The following is a 25,731-nucleotide window of genomic DNA, read 5'->3' as shown; positions in this document are numbered from 1 at the left end:
TACAGTAAATGTGATAAATAAATGGATTTATTATTGATAATGAAAATAGATAACTGATGATAAGTTGAGTCTGTGTGCTCGTTTACGTACACATGTTTTTAATTTGAATTGCAATTTGTAAAGTGGGATGCATTTAGGAACATTTCTTTGTGCATACAGACGTTTTATAAATTGTTCTTAGGACAATTATCGTACGTTCACATTTACATTTATTCATTTGGCAGACGCATTTATCCAAAGCGACTTACAAATAGGAATAATTCAACATAAGCGATTCATCTAAAGGTGACAGTAGTACAAAAAGTGCTGCATTAAAAAGTTTCAATTGCATCAGAAAAATACTATCCAAGACAGATTACAGTGCAACAAGAATAATAAATAATACTTTTTTTAAAGACATTTAAGATAATTTTACGAACGTCTTTATAAATGAGGCCCCAGTTCTTTTAAATCTACAGCACAAAACACCCTGCACGACCAGTATAGTCCGATTCCCGAACGAATGACTCGTATGAACCAATTCTTTTGAATCTACAATGCAAAACATACAGTGCAACCAGTGTACTCCTAAAACTTAAATCAGACAGTGCTGTTACTGACTGGTTGTTCAAAAGACGATGTGAAGTTAAAGATAGACCTACTGCACGTTATGAGATTTATTGTAATCTGTGGAATATATATATATATATATAAAAAAGAGTTTTCAAATTTTTTGTAAGAACCAATTATTTGATTATGCCTCTAAAAAGTGTTTGAAAAGTAATTATACAGTCTATGTAATCACACCTTTTCTGAAATTATCTAATAATTTGGCATCAGACTACTGAGGGCAGTAAATGCAATAAAAATTCAATTTCATTTTTTCTAAGTTTTCTTCCTCAAAAGTAAGAATCATTAAGGAATTGGAATCTTTAAAAGGAATCGAAATCATTAAAAGCACTGTATAATGTGTTTTTAATGTTAAAATGTAGGTATTCTGCAATGATAAATGTTTCAAACAGTAGTATACAGCATTCTCATCACATAACTTCAACATGTTGCATGTTAATGTTGTCCAGCTATATTCTTGGAAATAAAAATGTTTACATTTTGTGTGCAAAAGTCTTTTCTTTCGCAATCCAATAACAAAATGAGTCAAAATACTGTAGAGTTGAAACCAAGGTTTTAATTATACCGTACTTTCGGTTTATTCACTGTAAATAAAAGGTGAAGTCAAGTGCAATGCATTGCGAAATACAGTTTCTCACACACTGTTCTACGTTGTATACTGCACATTTTTGCAAATATAGGTCATCTGGGTATTGGATGCATACAGAAAATGTGCATATTCTGCACAATAAATATACTATATACTGCAGAAAGTAAGAGTAGTATGTTGGTATGCGATTACAAACATAGCCGATGTCTACCAGGTCACCCAAGAATGAAAAGTTTGTCCTAATTTCTTGTCCACCAAAGCCATAATTTTTTTTATAAACACTGTCAAAAGAAACCTTAAAAGTTACATTATCATTAAGGGAACTTTTCTAATCTCAACCTTTGATCACCATTCAAACCTTCAAGATGTAAGCATAAATTATATGCCACAAAAATAAAACAGAACTTTATGGTCAATAAAAATCAGCAAAGTGTTCATTGATTGTGAAACCTTTAGTCCTCTGGAGGAAACCCCAAACCCGTCCTGTTCTGTTGAGCCAGTCTAGTGTATGAATCCAGGAGAAAAAGGAAATGTGTTATGACAAGAACAGGGTGGAAAAGGAAGTGTTTTTGCATTGAATTAAACAGGGGGAGGGGTTTGAAGAATGCACATATAGAAGTTCAATTTAGCTACCAACATATAAGAATCCATGCACACTCACACATCATACATAAAGAAAGACAAGCACACACATACATTAACATGCCCATACAACTGCAAATTAATTCTACTATGTTTAACTGACTTAAAGGCATTGTTAATCCAAACATTTAAAATGTTGTCATCATTTATTCATTATTATGTTATTCATGTATGACTTTCATGCCTCTGTAGATTGTAAAAAGAGATGTTAGGCAGAATATAAGCCTCAGTCACCATTCACTTCCTCTAATACTGGTCAAGTATCTCTGTACATCTTATCTTTAAAAACACACTGATAAAAATAAAGAGCAGATTTAAAAAATCTCAACAACAATCTTGATAGGTCAAGAGCACATGAAAAACATGCTTTCAATTACAGCTCGCAAACCGCCTCCAGGAGCACTTTAGTAAGGAAGTGTACAGAGGTTTGATAAAAAGTATTTAGACATCTTGAACTTAAATATCTGGGATAAAACATCTAAGCAAAGAAAATAAGCTTGTTTTAAACAGATAAAGCTTGAAGTTTGGAACTTGTGGGTTACTTGTGGGACAGATACCACCCTGTTTTAGATCACATACTGATTACGAGACTAAGATGCCATTGTTTTATTACAGTAATAATGCAGCATGAACTACACATTTCCTTTCTCTTGAAAATGCTGGGAAATGAACATTTTTACTTTTGCTGCTTGTTTCTGGTTTACTAAAGAAAATTATAGATACCACGAATTGTAATGACATCTGAAAGCTTCTTTAGTTGCTCACTTTTTTTATGGTTCATTTCAAAATTTGAATGGCCTAATATCGGTACTGTCCACATTTAAAAATATTTTAGTTGTGTCAGACTATATTGCCAAGACAATTCAATGCAATAATTACTGACTCTCTTTAAAAAAAAAATTAAATAAATAAACACTGCATAATTTAGTATTTTCAAACAGGTTTACCGAACACTCTTCGTCTTCTATTGGCTGAACAAATAGATAGTCTCGCTCCAAACTCACAACTTTGGTTGAAACAATGTTTCTTTTATTGGAGGGAATCGACCTACAAATATCTTACAGTTGTCTTTGCATATCAAGCTTGAATACAAAAAAGTATTTTAACATTAAAAAAATGAACACACATCACCTTTAAAGAGGCTAAACAGTATGATATTGTAACTGTAACATTTTCAGTGTTTCTAAAAGCTGACTATTACATTTACATCCAAAAACAACCCTAATGAAACACGGACATCTTTTCTTTAGTGCCAAATTATTGCTGGCTGTTAAATACAACATCTCTGCGTCAGTCAATCAGCAACATTCCTAAACAAAAAACATGCTTCCAAACTGATTATGACAAAATTAACTTCAAAGGCAAATACATTACACAATACATGCACACACACACACACACACACACACACACACACACACACACACACAAACACACACACGCACACACAGCCAGAGCAAAGACAGAAGCTATTTTACATGCTAGACTGACCACAAGGTTCAGGCTCACCCAACTAACCTCTAGGTGTTGATTGCTCAGTGGGACCTGATCCTGGATCAGGGAGGCCATTCCCATGAAGATTTAAGTATACACTTGAAAGCCGCTCCAACAGGTCGCTTGTAGAAGGTCAGGGGGTCAATTGCCTGGTGGTGCTTAATGGTAGCAAAAAAAACGTCAGTCATCTTAAATGGGCCACAGTGAGGCTTGTGGCCCGCGACTGGAGGAATGCGAGGAATTCTAAGGGTTAAAGTGGTGCCATGAGGTGGCAGACACAGACACGGGACTCTGGAAGTTGGATACAATGTCACCCCCTCACCATCACTCACCATTATTCACTGCTCTCTCTCAACACCTTGTCTCCTATGTGGGTATTAACTGTTGTCGTTTTATGAGGTGGAGCATGGGGGGAGGGTAAGCTTAAGCTTGATGCGCAACAAAGCGGTGATCCTCTTTAGATTCAAAAACTGAATTTTAGAATGCTTTCAAATCAATTAACATTTGGTGATGCGATTCTAAAAATCAAAGAGGTGTAGCTTAACTGAACTAAATCTAGACCAAAATGTAACTCCTTTTTCTCTGTACAGTCATGTGAAAAAGAAAGTACACCCTCATTGAATTCTATGGTTTTACGTATCAGGACATAAAATTAGGTAAATACAACCTCAGATGAACAACAACACATGACATATTACACTGTGTCATGATTTATTTAACAAAATTAAAGCCAAAATGGCGAAGCCGTGTGTGAAAAACTAAGTACACCTTATGATTCAGTAGCTTGTAGAACCACCTTTAGCAGCAATAACTTCAAGTAATCGTTTTCTGTATGAATTTATCAATCTCTCACATCATTGTGGAGTTTTAGCCCACTCTTCTTTACAACGTTGCTTCAGTTCATTGAGGTTTGCGGGCATTTGTTTATGCACAGCTCTCTTAAGGTCCCGCCACAGCATTTCAATCGGATTGAGGTCTGGACTTTGACTGGGCCACTGCAACACCTTTATTCTTTTCTTTTTCAGCCATTCTGTTATAGATTTGCTGGTGTGCTTGGGATCATTGTCCTGTTGCATGACCCAATTTCGGCCAAGCTTTAGCCGTCAGAGAGATGGCCTCACATTTGTCTCTAGAGTACTTTGGTATACAGAGGCGTTCATGGTCAACTCAATGACAGCAAGGTGCCCAGGTCCTGTGGCTGCAAAACAAGCCCAAATTATCACCCCTCCACCACCGTGCTTGACAGTTGGTATGAAGAGTTAGTGCTGACATGCTGTGTTTGGTTTTTGCCAAATGTGGCGCTGTGAATATTGGCAAACATCTCCACTTTGGTCTCGTCTGTCCAAAGGACATTGTTTCAGAAGTCTTGTGGTTTGTTCAGATGCAAATTTGCAAACCTAAACCGTGCTGCCATGTTCTTTTTAGAGAGAAGAGGCTTTCTCCTGGCAACCCTTCCAAACAAACCATGCTTGTTCAGTCTTTTTCTAATTGTACTGTCATGAACTTTAACATTTAACATGCTAACTGAGGCTGTAGAGTCTTAGATGTAACTGTTGGGTTTTTTGCAATTTCTCTGAGCATTGCAAGGTCTGACCTTGGGGTGAATTTGCTGGGACGTCCACTCCTGGGAAGATTGGCAACTGTCTTGAATGTTTTCCACTTGTGAATAATCTTCCTCACTGTAGAATGATGGACTTTAAATTGTTTGGAAATGGCCTTATAACCCTTCCCAGATTGATGGGCAGCAATAATTGCTTCTCTAAGATCTTTGCTGATGTCTACCCTCCTTGGCATTGTGTTAACACACACCTGAATGCTCCAGACCAGCAAACTGCTAAAACTTCGGCTTTTATAGAAGTGGTCACACTTGCTGATGATCAATTAATCAAGGGCATTTGATTAGAAGCACATGGCTACTACTTAGCCTCTTAATTCCTATGGAAGCAGTAAGGGTGTACTTAGTTTTTCACACATGGCTTCTCCATTTTGGCTTTATTTTTGTTAAATAAATCATGACAATAGTGTAATAATAGTGTAATATGTCATGTGTTGTTGTTCATCTGAGGTTGTATTTACCTAATTTTAAGACCTGCTAAGGACCAGATGATTTTTATTATGTCCTGATATGTAAAACCATAGAATTCAAGGAGGGTGTACTTTCTTTTTCACATGACTGTACATCTTGCCATTGCAGTCTCTAGGCACGATCATGATTTCAAGCTCAGCACTCCCTAGTACTTTATGCATTCGCAGAGCGCTAGATGGCGCTAGGAAGTATAATTGAGCTTAAAATCATGATCACCAAGCAGAGTAGAGACTGCTGATGTTAAGATTTATAGTGAAAAAGGAGTTACATTTTGGTTGGTTCTTGCCCAAAACCGATTGGATCGCTTCAGAAGACATTAAAACAGTGGAGTGAATTACTTTTATGCTTATGTGCTTATTGGAGCTTGAAAGTTTTGGTCACCATTCGCTTGCATTGTATGGACATACAGAGCTGAGAAATGTTAAGTTTTGGGTGAACTGTTATTTTAAGGGGTAGTTTACCCAAAAATGAAAATTCTGTCGTCATTCAGGTACCCTCATGTTGTTCCAAACCTGTATGACTTTCTTTCATGGAACACCTAAGAAGATGTTAGGCAGAATGTTAGTGTCAGTCACCATTCACTTGCATTGCATAATTTTTCATACGATGAAAGTGAATGGTGACTGAGGCTGTCATTCTGCCTAATACGTCCTTTTATGTTCCACGAAAGAAAAAAAAGTCATACAAGTTTGGAACAACATAAAGGCGAGTAAATAATGACAGAACTTCATCTCTTTAAGCCTTAAAGTTTAAGAAGACCACTGGACAACTTACTCGCATCATTTACTCAAGTGCAACTTGCTTGGCCAATAAACGTGAATTCTGAAGGAGCTAGATTTTGGGTTGAGGAGGCCTGCATACAAAACAGGCACTCTGAAGCATTACCTAATGTTATTTTCACCTCTATTATTTAAGTGCTTCTTAAAGTTGTTTCAACTGTGAAAACAAATGTCATCATCACACTGCGAGGGCCAAATATTATAATTATTTTCCAGAGCAAATGACAAGAATTATTTTCAAGTGTAGTCACTGCATATACCCAGATACATTTCTTGTGCAGTCTCATTTGCAGTGAAAAATTGTTTAATATGCACACTTCACAAAACAGAAATGAGCAATTCTATCTAAGAAAGCCACTATCTTCACCAAATGCCATTGCAAAAACTATGGCAGAGTTCGGAATGGCATACAACCACACTACTCTTACTATTTCTGCTATATATAGATAATAGTACGGGAGGTATCTTTTCCGAACTCAGCCTATGATTTCAAAAAGTGTTCCTGAACATTTCCCCTGTCTGCCTTTGGTAAGCCAAACACATAGTTCAGCTCCAATCTTACGCCATTGGTTGAGCCATTGCTGTGTGAGGCTAGTCACAGCACCAGAGCCACAGTGTTTTCACTTTTCAGGGCAATCTATATACAAATAGCTCACTATTAGTATACGGTATGTAATATTAAGTTGGGATAGGATTTTTATATAAGTATTTTTATATCAAGAAAATTACAAACTTCAACTTTAGAATTCTTCCTCTGACATCACAATCTTCCCCTACACTTCAGAGTCCATGCACTTACCTGCCCTGCTGACACTGCCAACGTGTTATTTCCTCTCAGAATTTAAACTCATGATCTAACGACCTGCCTTTGGTCCAAAGTCAACACTGAGCAGGACTTGTCAATCATTTGATCCACTTCATTGGCACTGAGGCTTGATTGGGCACAATTAGTCCTTAGACACAAATGACATCAATCCACCCTGGATTTCCATTGAGGGAGGCTGATTATTTGCTTAAACTTGGAACACTGATTTCATTTGCACCCCTCCGTGTCCCCCGGGGGATTTACAAAGAGTGGAAAACATGTACAACTGACATAAGATCCTTTGGCCTTAGCTTGAGACATTTTTAAATGCAATTTGCTCAAGCCCGAAGGGAGTCCAACCACACAACAATTCTGGCACAGCTAATGTGCTGCTTTGAGATATATTTCAGTTTATCTATGGGCTGTGTAACACAGCAGCACCAGTTTTGAATTTCCTGCCTGATACCTCCACATCACACAACTTCACATGTCTTTTCACCATATACTGAATGCGAATAGTGACTCTAGGCTGTCAAGCTCAATGAAAGAAAAAAAAACAGTTAAAGTAGTCGATTAAGTCTTGTGAAGCTATACGATCGCTTTGTGTGAGGAACAGACTGAAATTTAAGGCAATATACACTGATTCACTTTCATTATATGGTAAAAATACTGCATTTTGACCGAGCCACATGTATACGGGCATAAAGAGTACACCGCTTATACAGTACATGTAAACGGGAACACTGTTTTCTCGCAATAACCCGTTTTCTCACAATAAGCCGCTTTCTGGTGTCCATGTAAATGTACTACACTATGTGAGTGTTAGAGTATATAATGACAGAATTTACATTTTGTTTGATTCACACCAAAGATAGTGATATAAAATGCAATGATGTAACCATATACTAATGATTGGGTAGGATAAAATGTAATCATTGTGATAATATCTTTAATAATTTAATTTATAAAATGTCTATGGGGATACCACCCTGATAAAATGGATGTTATGTGAGACAGGCTAAATAAACTAGGAAAAATGCAGGTTGAAGCTTACTTGCGTCCATTCAAATACTCAGAGGTTTATGTTTATGCAGAGTGAATAACTAATGGACCATGGTCCATTAACTGTGTGGATTTATTTTCAACCACACATTCAGTGTTATGGAAAGGCCAGCATACAGGTTGAGTCTTTAAACTCAGACTGTGGTACTTTTCTGTCATACAGTGAGAAACAAAATTTACTAAATTCACTCTTCAGCTGTGTTCTGAGACATACCATGGTAACTGTGAGTAAATACAAACATGCAGTACAATCACACCCAGCTCTGAAAATTCCCTGTGGATGTAAACTTAAATCTTTATTTTTTCTTTTTTATTATTATTTTAATTTTAATTTTATTTATTTTGTAATTTTTTATCCCCTTTTCTCCCAATTTGGAATGCCCAATTCCCACTGCTTAGCAGGTCCTCGTGGTGGCGCGGTTACTCACCTCAATCCAGGTGGCGGAGGACAAGTCTCAGTTGCCTCCGCTTCTGAGACCGTCAATCCGTGCATCTTTTCACATGGCTTGTCGTGCATGACACCGCAGAGACTCCCAGCATGTGGAGACTCATGCTACTCTCCACGATCCACGCATAACTTTCCTCGTGCCCCATTAAGAGCGAGAACCACAAATTATGACCAGGAGGAGGTTACCCCATGTGACTCTACCCTCAGCACACCCTGGATTCAAACTTGAGACTCCAGGGGTGGTAGTCAGCATCAATACTCGCTGAGCTACACAGGCCCAACTTAAATCTTTATTAACAGTAGCATGTTAGGTGTGTTCGGGCAGAGCTCATTCCTGAGCTAAATAGAATCTAGACAGCACAACAAACAGAACAGAACGCAGGTGTCTCGAGATATGTTTTAAAAAGTTGTAGTTCTTTTAAACTTGACACACATAGAAAAACATGGCGCTCCTGCACGAGACATTTAGACATGAACAAACACCAGTTAGAAAAACAATTCGAAACACAATTGAAAACGAAAACAGAAAACATGTTAGTGGGAACGGCCCCTAGCCGGGTTGCATTTGAGTTCTATTTAGCATTGCCTTCCTCTTTAAGGCAAGGTCTTGACAAAAAATGAGAAATACTGGAATGGAAATACACCAACCCAAAGATAACCCAATGAACAACAAACATTGAGCTGGTGCACCAGAACCATTTGGAGAAACATGTTTGCGTCATTCTAAAAGACCCACTCCTTTCCTGAACATTTTAAAACCACCACTTGGACACTTCCTGTTTATTGGGAGATGTTGCTCGGTTGAGAGCGGGAATTACGGTGAAGGCCGTGCCTCCTCTGCCTGTATGTGGGCCTGTGTGTGGATGCACTGACCCAAGGTAACCCGCGGCTGTGTTCTGAACTCTAAAGGGGAGTTAGATCAGAGCTGGTAATCAGAAGCTCAGCTGTAAATGTCCTAATGAGCCTCAGAGGCAGCGGTAAAGCAAAGTGAAAGTCACCTAATGAGCCGAGAGTAATCTCTGCTTGTCCTATAATGCCCAATGTAATAACTTTTACTACTGAATTTAGTAAAATCACAACAAGAGGCATGTGTCTAGCCTATCTGCGACTACGATTGCCACTTTCAATGTGCAGGTTCAGCATTTCACATTATCAGTTTTTACAAGTACTCCAGAGTCAAAACAAATGATACCAGCCTGATCTCATTAAAAAATTAAGTGATTGCGGCAACGTTTTTGCAAAATTATATTTCATCTTAAATGTTCTCCCAAACAGATGATTTTTTTAACGTTAATGCTCTTTGTGTACTTTTACCTTGACTCTGTGGCACATAAAGGCCGCATTAAGGCCTTATAAAGGTAATCCATTCATGCCTACTGAAGAGATCAGTTTTTAGTGAGAACAGACCAAAATATAACTCCTTTTTCACTATAAACCTTGACATCAGCAGTCTCCTTGGTGATCATGATTTCAAGCTCGATTATACATCCTAACGTCTTCTAGCGCTCTGCGCATGCGTCAAGCACTAGTAAGTATAATTAAGCTTGAAAACATGATCATGCCTAGAGACTGCAATGGCAAGATGTTCATGTAAAACTGATTAGATTGCTCCAGAATCATTCACTTCCATTGTATGGACCTACAGAGCTGCAATATTCTTCTAAAAATCTTTGTTTGTGTTCAGCAGATGAAAGAAAGACATACACATCTGGCATGGCATGAGTAAATGATTAGAGTATTTTCATTTTTGGGTGAACTATTTCTGTAATAAAAGCCTATATATTGCAAAAAATTATGTCGATAAATAGGTTTAAAGTTATTTTTCAACATGTTTTCTGCTGAGCACTACAAAAAACAGGCCGTAAAGCTTCAGCTACAAATTTGCACTGCTCACGCTCCCAGTGTGAGTGCTATACCCTGTTAATATGGACATTAAACTAAATAAGTCCTACATATGCATGTGGTATGAGACTTGTCTAAATCATGTTTGTGACATGCAAACTCACATAATGCATGCAAATTTGTAAAAAATATTAACTTAAACTCAACATTGTTCAAGACACCTGTATCTTCACCACAAGCACAGACTGTTCTCTGCTCTAGAGAATTGGATGCTTGTGTATGCACGCTTGCTCTTCTCTTCTCCCTTCTCCAGGGGCAGCCAGGCTCCAGGGTAGACAAGTGAACTCAACTATTCTTTTATTCTGTGCTTAACCTCCTCTGCGACAATAAAGCCCTGTTTGCCTATTCACCCGCCGCAGTGTTGAACCTGATAGCACTTCAAAGTACCACACTGGGGACAGTGATTAGATGCTACAGAGTGCTGCTTTTCACTGGGCATTATATGCCATGGCTCTGTTTCACCAGGTAAAGCATTTAACTCTCCTTGCAGTTTACGTGTTTTAGGAAAAATTACAATAAATTACAGCAGACTCTGCCAGTTGTAATGACAAAGAAAAAAAAAATAGAAAATTTACAATGAGGCTGTGATTTGAAATGTCACTTGAACAAGTCAAAGATCAAGCTGTTCCAAATGAAGAGTACATTTGTAGAAGGCATCATCTACAATGCAAGCTAAATAAAATAGGAGGTCCAGCATACAAATATGTAGTTTACAGTAATGCATGAAAGTTCAAAGAATGACAAAACAGACGCAATGAGGCTGTGCCATTCAAACAAAACACTGCACAACATGTGTTTTTACATGAATACTAAAGTCCCTTTCAAGGCAAGTCAGTCCACTCTGTGGAATGCTCCGGGGCAGCTATTTTCAATGTAAACAAGCAGCATAAAAGTACAGCTCATATCTACTTGAATGGAAAAAATAGATAGTTGGTCAAGATTACGATAAAAAAAAAAACATACTTCAAATTAGAGGTTAAATCTCAAGTCAAATCATTTTTATTTGTATAGGGCTTTTCACAACGCACATAATTTCAAAGCATCTTTACAGAAAATCATGCATTAACAAAAATGAAACTGTAATATCTATTAAGTCATAGAGTGATCATTGTGTAGTTTGATTAAATATGATTGTAAATTGTGTATAAAAATTAAATAATTAAATAATAATTGTATCTGACTACAATGGTATCGTGAATTGTACTTCTTTAGCTCAATTTTTTTAAATGCTATTTTTTCAGGCTGGTCCATCTAATGTGCATGCGCATTCTCGAGTTGACTGACAAGTGATGTCTGTATCTAAAAGGGGATTGGCTCCTTTACCTGTAAGGCGGGACTTCCTTTTCTACATCTGCCATATTGGGTGTTCCAATTCCTCCCATTCATTTTAAAGGGATAGTTCACCTAAAAATGAAAATTCTCTCATCATTTACTCACTCTCATGCCATCCCAGATGTGTGAGACTTTCTTTCTTCTGCAGAACACAAATTAAGATTTTTAGAAGAACATTTAAGCTCTGTAAGTCCATAAAATGCAAGTTAATGGTGACCAGAACCCAGAATATCCAAAAAGGACATAAAGGCATCATAAAAGTTATCCATATGACTCCAGTGGTTAAACGCATGTCTTCTGAAGTGATATGAAAGGTGTGGATGAGAAACAGATCAATATTTTAGTCCTTTTACCATCAATCTCCACTTTCATTTTCACTTTCAAATTCTGGTGTGGAAGTGACTTTCACTTTCACATTCATCCACCTGCTGATTGGAGCTGGTCAGTGTTGGAGATTTATAGTAAAAAAGGATTTAAATATTGATCTATTTCTCACCCACACCTATCATATCACTTCTGAAGACATGGATTAAATCACTGGAGTCATATAGATTCTTTTATGCTGCTTTTATTTGCATTTTGGACCTCTGAGTTCTGGTCATCATTCACTTGCATTGTGAGGACCTACAGAGCTGAGATACTCATCTAAAAATCTTTATTTGTGTTCTGCAAAAGAAAGAAAGTCATACACATCTGGGATGGCATGAGGGTGTGTAAATGTTTTGTGTGAACTATCCATTTAATACAAGTGGTCCATCTTGGGCTAACAGGGATGTGCACAGACATTTTGAGCATTACGTTTTAATGCTTAACTAAACAAATTAATGACACTTTTATCAATGGATTTGGCCTGTGAATATATAAAATGTTATGCTCAATAATTAGTCATAAAACTAAATTCAATTATTTTGTATTCATAATTATTTTCCCAAAAAAATGCTAAAGACAAAAATATAAATTGTGGGATAAAATAATAATTTAAAAAAACCTGGGTTTAGGTTACATTCACTGGTTCAAAACTAAATTGTGGATAAGAAATAAATACGTAATATCATGTCTGACTTTATGTAAACAACACAAACAGAAGGTAAGTAGACTGCTGATTATGCGTAATAGATTTGCATATCATCATGGGACCATTTTCTGAACCAATAATTGAAATATAAATAAAATATGTCATCTCTACAGGCAGAGTCTGATCGTCAACCAAACAGGCTCACAGAATGAAAAACATAATGCTGTGTAACACGTTAAGGGCATAATGCCATATAACACGTTAAGGACATATTGCCATGTAACATGTTAAGGACATAATGCCGTGTAACACGTTAAGGACAAATAATCAATAAACGCGAGTAAATGTGCTGTACAGTATCGCCTACCTTTCCAAGTGTATTCTCTAAATTTTCCACAATATGCATAATATATCATAATTGCTAAAGAAAAGTAGTGCCTGACCGATTTATTGGTTGGCCGATATTATCCTATATTATTAGCCTTTCACAGATATATCGTATCGCCGTATATGTTTTCCAACATGCGCAGATATGAAAACTTTTTTTCAGAATATATGCAGAAAACAATGCTTGGGGTGATTTAGAATTGGTGTCATAACGTAGTTTGTCCAGCAGAGCGCGCTCCGACTCCATTGTTTACAGAGCTGAGCTGATGGTGGTTCTGCAGACAGTGCGAGTTAATCCGGTGTCTTAACGGTAAGTTGTTAACTAGTTTGTGAAATACATACTGGAAAGTTAATAAACAATGACCACATAATTTTCCCTTTTCAGTATAACTAATATAACATTAACCTTGTCCCTCACAACCATGTCACTCATGTCTGTTTGCTGTTAGCTAGCTATAGTTTGTCTGTGCAGTCAGTAATGTAGCAGATTGAAAGGTAAACATCAGAGCACTTTTTTGCTACTCAGCACACAACAGTGCAGTGGTGGAATGTGTCTATTGAGTGTTGAGTTGGTGAGACACAATGCTGGAAAGTAAATAACGTAAACAGCGTCCATCTTTTACTATCCGTGACTACGAGCTTATAGCTAACTAGCTAACCATGTAGCTACTTAAATCCCTTGTCAGGTGAGTGGAAGCTAATGTGTAAACATGTATTCACCAAACTGTTTTGTTCAGGATTCGCAGTTTGGTACCCCCTTCAACCGAACAAGTCCAGTCGTTGCATTTACTAAATGTAATATTTAAAAGTCTGGTTTTCCACTGTTGAAAGTTTCCCCTGAACTTTATAGCAGAAAACCGTGTAACACCGCTACCGCTGTTTATCTCTTGGCTCGGCAGGTGTAAATGCTTCTTGTTTTACAACCTGCCCCTAATTGACTGGCAGTATTAAAATAGTCAGTATTTGACTGATACTAAACAGAACTGATGTTTATTTAGCTATTTATTGTATTTTTATTTATTCTTTATTTTAGTGGTCAGCATTTGACAGATACTAAACAGTACTGATGTTTATTTAGCTATTTATTTTATTTGAATTTATTATTTATTTTAATGGTCAGCAACTGACTGATCCTAAACATACAGTACTGATTTTTATTTAGCTATTTATTATATTTTTATTTATTCTTTATTTAAACGGTCAGCAATTGACTGAAACTAAACAGTACTACTGATGTTTATTTAGCTATTGAGGGTACGTTTACATGACAACGATGTACTAAAAACAGAAAAGTTTACCTTTGCGTTTTTGAAACGTTTCACGTACAGACGACAACGTTGTCAAAACGATCCCCGTTCACACGGATCCACGAAAACAACTAAAAGGCTGTATTATGCCTGCCAGGCCAGTAGTTGGCGATGTCACTTTGTAAAGAAACACTACGCGCCTGCGCACATAAGCATTCTTCCACAGAGCAGTGAATACAAACAATGAAGATGGCGAAAGCTTTATTACTACAATTAATTTGCTGGAGAAGCTTCAATAAACTCAAAATCTTGAGCAGCACAAACACAGTCCTGTAGTCCGACATTGTAGTTTTGAATGTCTAGCACGTTGTTTTGAAGTACTCGCACGCATGCCTATAGACTGAACTCTCATGATTATTCAATAAACTCTGTTCATTTTTACCATCACTTCGTCTCCTGCCTTCTTCTGTATTCCCCCTGCTGACTCTTGGGCTGGTAGGAGAATAAGTTTACATAACAAGCTGTTGATGTTAACTGGTTTTGGATATCAGACAGTACTCTGATATATGAATATCTTCTGACGGAGAGAGAAGTCTTGTGTACATTGGCTCTAACATGCATTTTCACTGCCTCATGTTTTCATATTCTAAGCATGTCATTGAATACTGTACATGGCATCACATCTCTGTCTATAGGCTATATAAGCGGTGAGTGAATGAATTGCAGGGTAAAGGTACAAACCAAATAAATATAAATAAACATTTAAAATACAAATAAATTTTTCCCATCTGAATCCATACATTAATTTCAAGATTTTCAAATTGCAGGTTCTGCCTACTGTACAATGTTCACACTCCATACAAAACACTCCAAATTAATAAATTGTTGATTATTGTTTATGCACAGACACCAGTATTCACATTGATAATTATACATTGATGCCTATCAATCCATCATTCTTTATATAACACGTAATACACGTGCGCATGACGTCATCGTTTTCACAAATTCGTGTTTTTGTATGTTTACACAGAGACAATAACGGCATCGTTTTCAAAAACTTGCACTTTGAAACCCGTTTTCAAAAGTTTGCGTTTTCAGGCCCAAAAACCCCGTTGTCGTGTAAACGAACACCCAAAACACATAAAAAGTTTTCAGTTTTTAGTTGAAAACTTTGTCGTGTAAACGGCCCCTTATTTTATTTTTATTTATTCTTTATTTAAATGGTCAGCAATTGACTGATACTAAACAGTACTGATGTTAATTTAGCTATTTATTTTATTTGAATTTATTCTTTATTTAAATGGTCAGACATTGACTGATACTAAACATACAGTACTGATTTTTATTTAGCTATAATTTTAATTTATTCTTTATTTAAATGGTCAGCAACTGACTGATACTGAACATACAGTACTGATGTTTATTTAGCTATTTATTGTACTTTTATTTATTCTTTATTTTCTCAGTGTTCATTTCTAGAATTTGTTGGCAATGTATAATAATTCCAGCTCAAAAATTAACTATATCGGCCACCATATCGGTAATAGGTGAATTCCCCCCTCTAAAATCGGTATCGGCCTAAAAAAAAAATCCCATATCGGTCATGCTCTAAAGAAAACAATAAAAATGTACTTATTTTGCTTACATAGACGAGCGCAATTATGAACGATGAGGCAGAAATCCGAACTAAACTTTCTTAATTTAAAGTGCACATTTGTTTCCTCGGTCACGCGGCACACGTCTGTTGTGAGAGTGTGCGTGTAATCTGAGACAGCCTCTGTTACACACTGAGTATTATTATATTCATTATAATTCATTATTAAATTCAGTAACCGATGCATCAAAATTTTAGCATAATATTGATGCATTTTTACACACCCACATTCTATTATTAAGCATAAAAACTTCATTTAATTTGGGTGTGCAAGCTTTTATTTTGAGAGGCATTTAAGGGGCACCTCAGTAAAAGGGCAGGGGCTCGAGCCCCTAGAGCCACCTCCTCTGCACCTGCCTGTGGGCTAAACAGTCTTTGATGAATACACTCAAAGTCTTTCTAGCAAGTAAGTACAAACGGTTGGTCAAGATAACGATCAAAGAACATATTTTAAATCAGCCGTAAAATCAAACAGCACAGGTATCATAAATTGTGCTTCTTTAACTCAGATAACACTGAAAATCGCAATTCTACCAGGTTGTTTTTCTAATGTGCATGCGCATCCTCAAGCTGATTGACAGGCGATGTCTGTAGCTAAAAGGTGATTGGCATTTTAACTTGTATGACCACTGGACGCGAGCTACTTGGCTGGGCGTTCCAATTTCTCACATTCATTTTAATAGAAGTGGCCCATCTCTGCTAAATAGTCTCTGATACACTGTGGCTCCATATAACCTACTGCAACTCTGGCTGATGTTGCCTTATTCACTACATTTATCAAGAGAGATCTTGTCTTAGAAAAGACTAAATAATAATTTTGTATAGACAGAAAAAAATCAAAACAAAAAAATTCTTACAATTTTATGCATTGAGTGTTCAACTTGGGTACAAAACTTTACTTTACAGACTTGATGTCCCGAGTCCCCAGGCCCCCTCATTCCCTCTCGTAGTTGTACTTAGACTCAATACCACGCAATTGCTGTACAGACACAATTGCATGTATGGAATGGGCGCCCCCTAGTGATGAAATTACTCTAACGACTTCATGCCACTTCAAATGTCTGAAGGAGATTTCGGTGTTTACAAACTGACATACACCATCAAAAGGATGGGCTGAGCTCCAAAAACTACTTGGTGGATGTGAAGGACATTTTGAAACCTCACATGTGTAACATGCACATGTGTTTGAAGCGTGTTTGGTTAAACTTACCGGCATGTGTTTCAAAATCAATGAAGCATGTGTATTTATGCAAAGCTTTATAGGATAATTTGCACTTTGTTGTACTTTCTTAATCCAGTAGGGGCAGTAAAGCTCCACGACATAAATCTACCCTGTTTAAAATGATTGAAATCTTGATTTTATTTCAAAAGATATCAAACGCACTTGGAAAAGATTTTGATTAATGTTTTTGTGTTTTGTTTTGTGTGTGTGTGTGTGTGTGTGTGTGTGTGTGTGTGTGTGTGTGTGTGTGTGTGTGTGTGTGTGTGTGTGTGTGTGTGTACTATGTTTATACTAGATTGTGGGGACCAAATGTTCACACAAGGATAGTAAAACCTGAGATCACCTACCTTGTGGGGCCCAGCCAGCGGTCCCCACGAGGGAAATGGTTTATTAAACATACTAAACTATGTTTTTTGAAAATGTAAAAATGCAAAAAGGTTTCTGTGAGGGTTAGGTTTAGGGGTAGGTTTAGGGGATAGAAATTATAGTTAGATCTGTATAAAATCCATAAAATGCATGGAAGTATATGGAGAGTCCCCACAATGATATAAAAACAAGTTTGTGTGTGTGTGTGTGTGTGTGTGTGTGTGTGTGTGTGTGTGTGTGTGTGTGTGTCATGTTCTTTTTGTTTTGAACAAAAAGAAAATTTATAGCCATTTATATATTTAAGAGAGACCTGGGGAAGTTTTCAAGCTTCTCACTCCAATAAATATTTATCAAAAAAGATTTATTTTTGAAATCAATTTCTGTATAGTCACATAGCTTAATGGGATAGTTCACCCCAAAATTAAAATAGTCTCTTCATTTACTCACCCTCATGCCATCCCAGATGTGTATGACTTTCTTCTGCTGAACACAAATGAACATTTTTAGAAGAATATTTCAGCTCTGTAGGTCCATACAATGCAAGTGAATGGGTGCCAAAATTTTGAAGCTCCAAAATGCACATAAAGGCATCATAAAAGTAATCCATAATACCCCAGTTGTTAAATCCATGTCCTTAGAAATGATATGATAGATGTGAGTGAGAAACAGATCAATATTTAAGTCCTTTTTACTATACATTATCCTCCTTTCCCAGTAGGTGGCAATATTCACGAAGAATGCAAATCACCTAAAACAAAAGAAGAATTTGAAAGTGGAGATTGAAAAAAAAATAGTAAAAAAGGATGTAAATATTGATCTGTTTCTCCCCCACACCATATCATATCACTTCTGACAACATAGATTTAACCACTGGAGTCTTATGGATTACTTTTATGCTGCCACTGTGTGCTTTTGGAGCTTCAAACATTTTTGTTACCCACTCACTTGCATTGTATGGACCTACAGAGCTGAAATATTCTTCTAAAAATCTTCATCTGTGTTTAGAAGAAAGAAAGTCTTACACATCTGGGATGGCATGAGGATGAGTAAATGATGAGAATCGTTATTTTTTGGTGAACTATTCCTTTAACGTCTTAGCTACAAAAAAAAATAAAATAAAAAAATAAATAAATAAAAAAACTATTCATTGAAAATTTCCACTTATTGTCCAGAAAATATTGATTGCATCATTTATCATTTTTGTGTACAAAATTGGCTCTGACAGATTGACAGATATTTTTCATGGAGATACAAATCTCCTTGAAGTTCATAAAAGTGGCTCCTTTTTACCTGTTAGGCTCAAATTCACTTGCCGACAAACTTAACTGATCTGAAAGCCAGATTTGGAGGTATATAATTTCTGATTCCTTTAGTGTGAAACATGCAAGTTTTTATCTTTGCATGATATTGAACAAGTCAAACATTCATAGGTATAGATTAAATAATATAATGTATATGTGAAGCATTGCGCTAGATTGACCTATGTAAAATATAGTAAAAGCAAAAGCAGCAGATGTAAAATTTATTTTCTGATTGGCTTAGTCCGATTTGGATGTTAATAAAAACATATAGGTTGTGTGTGTGTGTGTGTGTGTGTGTGTGTGTGTGTGTGTGTGTGTGTGTGTGTGTGTCAGTGTGCTGGGGAAACAGGACCCAGAGCAGACATAAATTTCAGTCTTTTATTTAACACACACACACACACACACACACACACACACACACACACAATAAATAAATAAATAAATTTAAAAAAAAAAAAAAAAAAAAAAAAAAGGCGTTCCAGCGCCAACTCGTCCGAGCTCAATAAGGAAAGCCGCTATAAGCGGGCAAGGGATGGGAGTTCGTGAGATGGTGTGTGCGTTTCAAGCCCAGGCAAGTGAGTCTCCCGACACGCGGGCGCAGATCCGAGGAATCCTCCTCCAACAGACAGGTGCAACACTGGCAAGGGCGACGGCGATCTGCAATGTGAGAAACACGCAATGCATCCACATTGACAAATAATAGAGACACTGTTAACACGCACACGACAGCAAGCACTAACAGAAACATTTATCCAAAATTGGCCATGGCACAGGAGGGGAAATAAATAGGGGGGAACAAAAGACACAGATGCTGCTTGCAGCTGAAGGTTGTAACAAATCAGCATTCCCATGGAAACAATCAGGGTTCCCATGGAAGCAACCAGGGTTCCCATGGAAACAATCTACAATTCCAGGGTTTCCATGGAAACAATCTACAATTCCAGGGTTCCCATGGAAACAATCTACAATTCCAGGGTTCCCATAGAAGCACTTATTCAGCAGGCCAGCGGCGGCTGAAACCATAAGGGCAAAACGTAAACATGCTTTGACAAAACAGACAAGGGGCGATGATGCCACAGTCCTCCACAGGCGAACACAACCTGGCAAGGTACCATGACCGTGACATCACCGGAGGGCACACAGCGGCAAATCGCGCACAGCTATAACCCACTGCCAGACCAGTGTGCCCACACAAAACACAAAACACAAGACAGGCAGGGGATGATGATGTCATGGTCCTCGTCAGACAAAGCCCAACCTCACCGGTTGACAGAACCATGACATCAACGGAGAGTGCACGGCGGTCCAAACAACCGGACCCGTGCGCTCACACAAAGGGGGAACACATAACACAAAACACAAAGGCAGGCCGATACTGCCACGGTCCAGTCATGTAGAACCTCACCCTGACAAGGTGACTGGGCAGTGACTGTGTGTGTGTTTTCTCCTTTCAGCACCTGCAGATAGGTCTCAGATTCTCAGTAATCTGACCAAGGGAAGTTTTTGTATGGCACTTTTTCACTGTGTGAGCACTGCTTTACCACTGATATCATGGTAACTCAAACAGTAATAATCTCCTGCATCTTCAAGCTGAGCATCACTGATGGTCAAAGTGAAATCAAGACCATTTCCTCCAGAGTGAAAACTGCCTCCACCACTCATTCGAGATGGAACACCTGAAGGCCTCATTGTTGTGTAATATATAAGTAGTTTAGGAGGACCCTCTGGCTCCTGAAAATACCAAAAGATGTAATAATCTTTGGATACTGAGCCCTGTGGATACCTATAAACTACATTGTTGGCCTTACAATCAATAGAGACTGTTTGACCAAGCTGAACTGATTTAACCTCAGGTTGAGTCAAAACAACTTGCCCCAAAGAGCCTGTGTGAAAAGAAAGAAAATTCTGCTGAATTAAAAGTAAATTATTATTATTATTATTATTATTATTATTATTATTACATGGGAAAAATATATATATTTCATTTTGATTTGAAGAAGAAATTACCTTGGATGCAGTAAAGTGCCCAGATGAAGAGAATCATATTTGCTTCAGGTTCTGTTTTAGCATGAGTAGTTGTTGCTAAGAGTTCAAAATGTTCACAGGACTATAAACAGTCGGAGAGCACTGAAGCATGAGCTGCCAATGCAAAGCAGTGGAAAAACCCAACCTGAACACAACAGACAAAATATCTTATTAAATATATTTTCATATGATTTGTATCATATAGAGTGGTAAATGTTTTATATTAAAAATACATTTGATGCATATTTTAGTTTATTATCAAATCAGTTGAATCCAGTACGGTGCAGTACCATTAGGAGTTTCATCATGGTTTAATGAAAAACTTGTCTGGAGGTTTTTGTACAGCGAGTGTATGAGAATGTATCACTGTGGTGGACTTTTGGTGGAGGAACCAAACTAAGTGTTGGAAGTAAGTACATTATGTCAATAATTATGTAGTATTATGACGTAAATATGATTTATTGATCTTGTTTTAAGTAATATTGTAAATTAGACTATAAAAGTCCATAATGTCTAATATTATAATATAGTAGTTAAGTGAACCAAATGCTGGAGAGACATTTAAAATCTATATCTACATAAAGGTGATTGATGTGCATGTTAAATATTACTGTTAGTACAATAATAGAAATAAAATTAATAGTATTCATAATAGTAATCATTCATAATTGTTGCATTCATAATAATTCATTGATAATATTTACCTATTAATAAGAAGACAAAGAGCAAGTGGATTGTTAGCGTTAGTGTTACTATTTCAGTTAGTGGGCAGGAGGTTTTTGTGCAGCCTCTGAATGGGTTTGTATCACTGTGGTACACTTTTGGTGGAGGCACCCGACTCTCGGTTGGAAGTAAGTCAATCTCTCTTTATTTTCAGGTAAATACATTAATAGAACAAAACATAAACAAAAAATTAAAAATATATATATCAATGACTTATATAGCTGTTTATAAAATAGGTCTATATATATAATAATTTCAGATGTTTTCTGTGTGACAGTTCAAGTAGTTCAGTTCATGTAGCACGCTTATTTCTCCTTCAAATGGATTAAAACAATAACTTTAAATTACTGGGTGTTTTATCCATCAGGATGGTAGATCATTTTAGCAATGGGTTTATAATGCTGTTTCTTTAACAGTTAATTTAATTTGTGTCAATAACAAATGTAAACTTTTGTATAAATTGGGTGGCTCACAAAACCTGACAAGAAAATATCCAGGGCATATTTGTCTCCAAAATCTATTATAGACCATTAATATTTATTTATTTATTTATTTAATTGTGTTTATGTATTTATTTATTGCATGAGTGGCATTATTTTCATGACAATTAAGCACATTTGCTCCCCAAATTCTCATTACCTTAATGCAAAAATAATTCTAATATTCTCATTAGTGTGATGTGATAAAATATATTATAATAGTATTTATGCATTATGCAAGTACTTGTTGTACTGCGTTTAACATATGCTGATTTTAATAAAATAAAATAAAAATGTGAATTATTTTACTCTAATACAGCAAAACAAGTGAAACATCAAGTTGCATTACGGTAATGAGAATTAGGGGGTAAAATATGCTTAATTGTCCAGTACATTGCAAAACATCTTAATGTTAATAAATGTAGGCTTCATTTTCCTTATGTAAAATATAATTTCTTGAAAAAGATAGACATTTCTTCACAGACTTTGTGAGATTCACCAAAATGTGACTGAATGTATATTCAGCAAGGTATGTAATATGTTTATTGTTACATCCTTGTTAATACAATAATTAAAAATACTAAATACTGTAATAAGTTGAATACTGAATACATATAGTTATAAATCTTATTACAGATGTGCGGTCTATCAGCTAATACCCAATAATATAAAGTCTGAATGTAATATTACAAATGGGATTAGAAAGCTGAATGATGTAATAATTATAAATCCTGTTTATAATAGGTTTTATACTGGATAAATCAATATAAAAATAGTTATAAATCTTATCACATAAGACAGCCCTATGCTTTTATGGGCTGTTGCACTCAGATTTGCTTGACTAACTGAGAATCTATTAAAGGGAAGTGAAAGAGGCTCTGAATTATTTAAATAACTGTTTATGTCTTTTTAAGATCACTGAAACTTTATAGTTTCCATCTCTCTTTTTATTTTTTCTCTAACTCTGTATCTTTTCTTTTCTCCCTCCTTTTTCCTTGCAGCTGATGCTCAGCCCACTCTAACGGTCCTGCCGCCCTCCAGAGATGAGTTGAAGCAGGGTAAAGCTACAGTCATGTGCGTGGGCAGTAAGGGATTCCCCTCTGACTGGCAGCTGAGCTGGAAGGTGGATACTAGCAGCAGGAACTCTGGTGTGAATGTGAGTCCAGGTGTGCTGCAGAAGGATGGACTGTACAGCTGGAGCAGCAGTCTGACTCTCACTGAGAGTGAGTGGAGCAGAGCAAACACCATCAGCTGTGAGGCCACTCAGAGATCCCAGAATCCAGTCACCAAAATCCTGAACACACAAGAGTGTGATGTGGAGTGAAACTACAGAAGCCACAGATGTAGACACTGATAGGCCTTCACATTCACATTCACACTTATACTCCCATATTTACAGTCTCACACTGTCCTAAATTAGTAAATTGGTTAACAATTAATCTTTCCTCTCTTAGCATGCAGCTCAAACCTTGTTTTATTTTTTGTAATGCACTGCAGACCTTTGCTGAATTTTTGATTATTTTGTACTTGTTGCCAAATAAAAGCATTTTAACTCATTCACAGTGTTCATTTCTTACTATGGTTACATGAAATATCAGACATTTTAAAACCAGAAGTGTCATGTTTTCATACATATTGTTTTGTATATTTATTCCAGTTCTTTTCTTTTTTATTTGTGAGCATAAATATGTACAGATTATATAAAACATGTTTAATATACAGTATATGCATTTAATTACAAAAATAGGTAATTGAGCTGCTTTGAGTTTGCACGATCTTGCTGTATAATTCGGTACAAAATGCATAAAGGAAAGGTAGACGTGGCCAGTGTTACATGTGTAGACCAGTTAATTTAGATGTTACCAAATGAAGCTCGTTTTTTAAGGTTTCCTCACAAAACTTTTCATTGTATGGTTATTAGCCAAGTTATTAATCACAGAGTCACTGACAGAATGTGCAGTTTTCATTCATTCTGAAGCCAATTCAGGTGTAGGATTTTAAAAGGATTCATGTCTCACATAATTGTAAATTAACTTTAAACTTTTTTCTTTATTTTAAAAAGCAAAATTGTACTTTTAATTATCTGTAAGATTATCAAGACTAAGCACAGATTCTTTGTTTCTACTTGTATAGGAGTGCATGATACTAATAACTGTTCAGCTAAAACAGTGCATTCGCTGAGCCACCTGATTGAGGGAGGTTTTGTATGATGGTGTTTCACTGTGTGCTCTCATCCATGTACAGTAATAATCCCCTGCATCCTCAGGCTGGACACCTCTTATGTTCAGTGTAAAATGGAGTCCAGACTGACTTCAACTAAACCGATCTGGGACTCCAGATGCAAGCCTATTGGCTTGGAAAATCAGGAGTTTACGGGATTCTCCAGGTTTCTGCAAATACTGTACCAGCTCATGTCATCCATGTCATCAACAACTCCACTGGTCCCAGTACAACCTACAAATGAAGAATTTCCTACTCTAACAGACAGAGATTCAGGAGACTGGACCTCTTGATGGGACACTGAGAGAGGGTGTAAAAAATATTAAAATATACTTCAAAAATCAACTTCACGGAAGTTTGCATCAGTGAAACAGATGTAAAGATGATTTGAAATAATAATAAAAAGCTAAGCACAAAGCTTTGCAAAAGCAAAAGCAAATTTCAAATTTATTTTATAATTGTAGAAAATATAAAATGTTAACCTTGAGCAAGCAGACCCAGTGTCCCCAGCATTAGGATAAGAGACATCATGTTTTTTTTTAAATGTCTGTTAGTGGCTCTGGCAGTGCTAAACACATGATAATCATCAGTGGATTTTTAAGAACAGTGTTCAGTTAATATGCAAAACACTCTCCACTCATCAGAGTCTCATGTCAATGAAACATATTCATTGGCATTCTGAAAATGTATCTAACAAAACAATCAAACAAGCATTTTGCTGAATTTATTAATTAGCAATAAATTAAATTTGTATATATTTCCCGCTATGTAAAAATAAAAGTTTAGTGTTTTGGTTAGTTTTACTGTTATATTTAGTGAGCAGCAGATTTTTGTACAGCCACTTATATTACTGTAGCACACGTTTGGTGGAGGCATATGACTCTCAGTTGGAAGTAAGTAAATCTCTTTCTATTTTCAAATGAATTTTTTCTTGGTGTGACATGTCAAAAAGCATGCATGCTTAGCTCCTCTAAACACTTTTACAGTAAAACAATAAGTTAACATTAATGACTCTATCCGAGTATAAACGATAATTGGTCATCTTGAGATTTATTTTATTTTTGTGAATTTCACATGAGACAGGAATTAAATTCATCCATTTCCATACATGTAAAACATATAACAAGGCACCAAATATAGAAATAAAAATGTATTGTTATAACATGATCAGATTTAACTTTAATTTAACTTTTTTAAATTGATTAAATGTTATAAACTGAAAACAAATGTATTTATTTATCTTTATCTTCATCTATCTATTTGTATGATCATTTTGAATGTATAGCACATCAGCTAGACATTTAACTGTTGTTTTGCTTTTCGGTCATTTCTGTAATTGAA

The 25,731-nt window shown here is 36.3% G+C and overlaps 1 gene segment (V, D, J or C); it reads left to right on the top strand.

The window, feature by feature from the left end:
• The first annotated feature begins 19,475 nt into the window (after window positions 1–19,475).
• Window positions 19,476–23,726, top strand: LOC127421635 (immunoglobulin kappa constant-like). The segment is given in 3 exon segments: window positions 19,476–19,607; window positions 21,287–21,377; window positions 23,172–23,726. Coding segments are annotated over 3 exon segments (546 nt in total).
• The last annotated feature ends 2,005 nt before the right edge of the window (window positions 23,727–25,731 follow it).

This window comes from Myxocyprinus asiaticus, chromosome 30, assembly GCF_019703515.2.
Source record: "Myxocyprinus asiaticus isolate MX2 ecotype Aquarium Trade chromosome 30, UBuf_Myxa_2, whole genome shotgun sequence".
NCBI classification, from domain to species: domain Eukaryota; kingdom Metazoa; phylum Chordata; class Actinopteri; order Cypriniformes; family Catostomidae; genus Myxocyprinus; species Myxocyprinus asiaticus.
The sequence above is the reverse complement of the archived record's forward strand: the minus strand, read 5'-3'. Positions and strand labels throughout refer to the sequence as shown.